We start from the raw sequence: 5,048 nt of genomic DNA, 5'->3' as shown, positions 1-5,048 counted from the left end.
CACAAAGAATTTTCGCCGTCCATTTATTAATCTTCATTAAATGACAAAGATCCAATTATTACGAAAGTTCTCAGCGTTAAATATAAATAAAATAAACAAACGTGCGAGTAAGGAAAACGAACGATTGATATAAATCCAATAACTGAAATAATGTACGGTGGCCACACCCATGTGTGTAAACAAAACCACCCTAGTAATCTGACAAAATTGTTTACATTTTAAAATCAACTACAAGTACTTCAAAGTAAAATAAAAGCTCCAAAAATAAAACAGCGCTCTCAACCCAATCAAGGCCACTCGTTGCAGTCTGCATCTTCTCTGGCCCACATGTTGGAAGGCTCCGGCGTCTCCTCTCCTGGCTTCGGAAGCTCAACTTTCATGTCCAGGTTCCACTGCCTCAATGCCTCCAAGCTCCACCCAAACCCTAATGGTACGGGATCCATGAGTCCCTGATTCAGCTCTTGCTCGGGTGGTGCAATGGGGCTCACCGGCTCCTCCTTCGGCACCAAAAGTCCCTCTGTCGGATTCCGGTACTCGGAAGTCACTGAAGGCTCGCTCCCCTCGCCTGACTCGTAGCCTGGCCCCTCACTAGGGTCCGACTCCGAACCGCTGAGAAAATCCATCCCTAAGGGGAGTCCAAAACGGAAGGGTGCGTGAGGAAACCGAATCTTCCCTCTGATAGGCTGAGTCTCAACAATCTGCCCAGCTTGGTCTCTTTTGAAGATGGTCGCGCCGCCGACGTACACGTTCTTCTCCTGGCGGTAGTCGACACCCCAGGCCGTGTCCTCATCAAAACTATGGAGATAAATCTCCCAGTCCTGATCCACTAGCTCCTTCCGGATCACCATCTGTTGGCGTTAAGCGCCCAAACAACAAATAGCAAATAGAGAGGGTCAACTTCTGACTCTCAAATATCTCTAGTCTCTAGCATGTTATAGACAATATAATATCATCATTAATCAACAGAACATAACTAAAAGGTTAATCACATAGCCTAAGTTTCAGTTAGTCTATGCGTCCTCACTTTTCACACAACCACCTTTCACCTTGGATCCAACACCATTCGTCCAGCAGACGAATAACACCATGAGCAAAGCTCACAACATCATGGCGTTCCTTGGAACGACCACAGCACACCATGGGTCAGACACCCACAAGTCATAACATCACGGTTCAAACCGCATTCACCCTCGCGTGCAAGTTATCCGTTTTGTCTCTAACGGAACCACTGTTCTCATGGTTCATAGTCCTAACCAGACCTATGTTCCACTAATCATAATTTACTTGCATGCGAGTAAACATCATAAAATCCTAGTCTCATGTTACTACTTCAAGTAAATAGACAGGCATTTTATCTCATGTTATTGAAATTAAATAGCATCATGCATAATTTCACTTAGCAAATAAGGCATACTTGAACTAGCATACATCAACTAACTAGTTCTATAGCATACTAAGAATTTATCATATTAACTTAGTAGTAAATCATACATCATATCATCACTTAGCATAATATTGAATACTAATACTAAGCATGTTATCAACCACACTCGCATACAACTTCACATGCAGGAAAGCAGTAAGACTTCTCTAGACGGAAGTGCCCTCACCTTGGCTACGCTTTCCACGCGAGATCGAGTACGTTCGATCTAACCTTTCCGTGCGCGAACCTGCACGGACCAACAAACTAGGGTTAGAATTTGAAGGAAAAAGGAGCATCATTTCCCCCCTTCAAATATTCGAACCCCATCCCCTAAAACCAAACAATATTTCATCTTCTTCTTGTAAACAAGAAGAAAAAATACTTGAGTTCACTACTTCCCGAAGGAAGCAGAGCTTAGTTACTATAGGAATTATTTCCTATAGAGGTCAAGAAGAACTCTGGAGAGGGAGAGATAGAGACTCACAAAAATTTGGAGAGCTCTGAGTTGTGATTTTCCCTTCACTAGAGACTCCTATTTATAGTGGAGGATGTGGAGGTAAAAATACGATAAAACCCTTAATTTTAGCCCAAGCCCAAGGGCAAAAATATAATTTTAATTAATTTTTATTCAAATTAATTACTTTTCCACTAAGCAAGTAACAAACTCCCCTAAATTCCCTCTAACAACCTTGGCCGTCCTCCCCTTCTAGTTTGTTAGGATATTTGTTTTTTTTTATTATTAAAACACTAAACACATGGAAATAATTTTCAAATTTGAAAAACCAAACCATTATCCTAACAAAGTTTCGGCCACTCCCTAGAAGAAAATATATCTTCAATTCTTTTTTTTCTTTTCTTATTTCCAAAATAACATTAAATCCAATTAAAAAAAATTATTTAAATAAAAACTCCAAAACACTTTATATTTACTTAACAAATAAATAAGTAAATCTCCTCCTCCAATATAATAGATATAAGTCTCGAAAATTCCCTTTTATGCATATTCTATGCACTACTCGAATTTCATGCATGTGCATGCATGCATATCGACTACTCGCGCCTTACGTAATAATTAATTACGTAATAAATTACTATACAGCCGATATAGTAACAATTTATCAGTAATTTCTCCTTACCGAATAAAACATCGTACTTTATATTATTCTTCAATAATACAAAACATAAATAAATCACCGGGTCTTACATTGATAATTTCTATTCCAGCTAATTCCATTAATCGGAATTCTAGGTTAAGATCATTTTGTTTAAGTTGATTAACCTCTTCTTTTAATATTTTTACTTCGTCTTGAAGATCTGTCAAAGTTATTGTGGGTTTAGGTCGGAATCTGTTAAAGATTTCATTCATACTATTTATTGGAGGACTAATATCCTTTTTCAATGTTTCTTCTTTTTTGACAAGAAGATTTAATTGTTGTAAAAACTCATCTCTTAAAGGAGAGTCTTCCATTTTGTCTATTATGGAGATTAGACTCATGGTTTGATCTTGTGTTAACATATTGACGCTTCTTCCTATTTCTCCTAAGCATCCTGCACAGTCGCAGAATCCTGAACTATCTTTGACACGTTCTTTTTTCTCTTCTTCTTCTGAAGAGGAATGAGAGTCTGATGAATATTCGACCAAATTTATATCTTGGTCTTCATCTCCTTCATATTCTGAAGAATACTGAGGATCTTCAGTATTAATAAGAACACTAATTAGGCTATCCTTGATTTTTTGATCTAGTTCTAACTCATTTATTTTCTGTTGAGTTGTACATTTGTTTGCATAATGACCTGGCTTCCCACACTTCCAGCATACATTTTTCTTTTTCTTTGGGTTAACAGTTTTCTTGATTGGAGGTTTTTGAGTCGAAGGATTTTGCTCATATAATCTCTTTTGGAATGGTTTTCTCTTTTTATAGCCCTGAGATGGCTTTGGTTGGGATTTATTGATTCGTCTAGCTTTTGAACTGGGAGCCTATAAAGGTTCTACTCCGTATTGCTCACAGAAACTACCTACTTCTTTTCTTGATATCTGTATATCTTTTTGCTTTTTATTTTGAAGTTTAAAATCAGTACATACTTGTATTCCTGTATAAACTACAGTATTATGAAGTTGTCCAAATGATAGAGAATTAAAATTTACTGGATTTCCTTGATTAAAAAGAGATAGATTACTTAATACTTTTGATTGCATTAACCTAGGTAATCCGGCAATAAAGCGCTCTTTCCAGAAGGCGCTGTTGCCATCTTCTCTTAAGGTTACTTTTGAAAAGAAGGTATCCTTATACCATCTGTAATCTGACATGGTAGGACAATAAAGATTAGATAGCTGGCTTGAAGCTCTTTCTCTAAATATACTAGAGTCTCCTATGAAATGAAGTATAATGGTATATACTAATGTTGCTACAGCATCTTCTTCTCCATTTTCCTTTTTCTTGTTTAATATAATTAGTTTATCTTCAGGAGTCATAATATTATCCCACCAGCCACGTAGTTGACAAGTGAAACCATGAGTAATCATTAAAGCTGCATTTCTATCTGTATTGTTATGGACCCTATAGGCAGTAGCGGCCATAATCATTTGATGAGTAATATCTAATATATTTTGTTCACTAAAGCCATCTATATTCCATTCGTCGAGGCTAGTTCCACTAAAAGTATTTTGAATGAATTCTCTCCGTTCTTCAAATCTCATGTCAGGATAGGTGGGTCTAGAATAGTAAGCTTTTGTATTACTTTCTGGCCCAAATTTTCTAATTTTGTTGATATTTAGATCCTTTTCTAGATGATTTAAGGAGAGTTTAGTTAATTTTTCTTTTAATTTTTCTACGCTTCCTGAAAGATTGAAGGAATTAAACTCTTCCTTGGTATATTGAGGAATTTTAAAAATGGGGATTTGCAAAGGGTTTCCTAGGGTAAATGATGAAGGAGATTCCTTGTGTATAACAGAGGGTTCAGGTTTTTGAACCTCTATTCTTCCTAGTTGTTTTGACATTACTGTTAACATGGTATTGGTGAAATTTAATTGTTGATGAATTTTGTTAGCCTCTGCCTTATAAGGAGACGCTTCAATTTCTTGACCATCTTTTATTGCTAACTTTACTCCAGTCTGTGGAGGGTATTCGGAAGTAATGGTATTATTATCAGGAGTTTTCCAAACGGTATCTATTTTTGTGATCGGGTTTATATTCTTTTTGAAAGGATAGTTAATAGTATTTTTGGTACAATAATTATCGAGCCAGTCAAAAAAATAGATGTTTATTTCAGAAACTTCCATTTCCTTATAATATAAGGTTCTAAAAGTTTCAACTTCTTGTTTACTAAAATTCTTGAAGTACCATAACCTTTTATCTTTGTTGTAATTAGCCATAAAATCTTGTTTAATGAAATCCTTATCTATCTCAAAACCAGATTTCGCCCTACTTAACATATTAATCTGGGATGGGGTTGGAGAATAATTATTGGAACTAGACTCTTCATCTTGATATATAGGTGTTGCTATACTAGGACTAGAAGTTGTATCTATTCCTTTAAGTTTTGATGATACAGAAGATCTTGGAAGGTCTACTTTGTATAACTGTTGAGGGGTTCTAATACTAAATGAATTTGACCTATTCATTCT

The 5,048-nt window shown here is 36.2% G+C and overlaps 1 protein-coding gene across 1 annotated transcript; it reads right to left on the bottom strand.

Annotated features, from left to right (window-relative positions):
- Nucleotides 1-229: 229 nt before the first annotated feature.
- On the bottom strand, nt 230-2,112 carry LOC130735207 (uncharacterized). Its single transcript, XM_057587284.1, has 2 exons — nt 1,611-2,112; nt 230-848 (listed from the first exon to the last, which is right to left on the bottom strand). Exon 2 carries the CDS (start codon nt 846-848, stop codon nt 288-290), a length of 561 nt encoding a protein of 186 aa, XP_057443267.1. The 5' UTR covers nt 1,611-2,112; the 3' UTR covers nt 230-287.
- Nucleotides 2,113-5,048: the final 2,936 nt, after the last annotated feature.

The sequence above is a fragment of the Lotus japonicus genome, chromosome 2 (genome assembly GCF_012489685.1).
Source record: "Lotus japonicus ecotype B-129 chromosome 2, LjGifu_v1.2".
Classification (NCBI taxonomy): Eukaryota; Viridiplantae; Streptophyta; class Magnoliopsida; order Fabales; family Fabaceae; genus Lotus; species Lotus japonicus.
Note: the sequence above shows the minus strand (reverse complement) of the source record. Positions and strands in the feature narration are given on the sequence as shown.

Excerpts from the sequence above, each read along its gene's own strand:
- LOC130735207 (XM_057587284.1), bottom strand. The coding sequence starts at position 848 with ATGGTGATCCGGAAGGAGCTAGTGGATCAGGACTGGGAGATTTATCTC.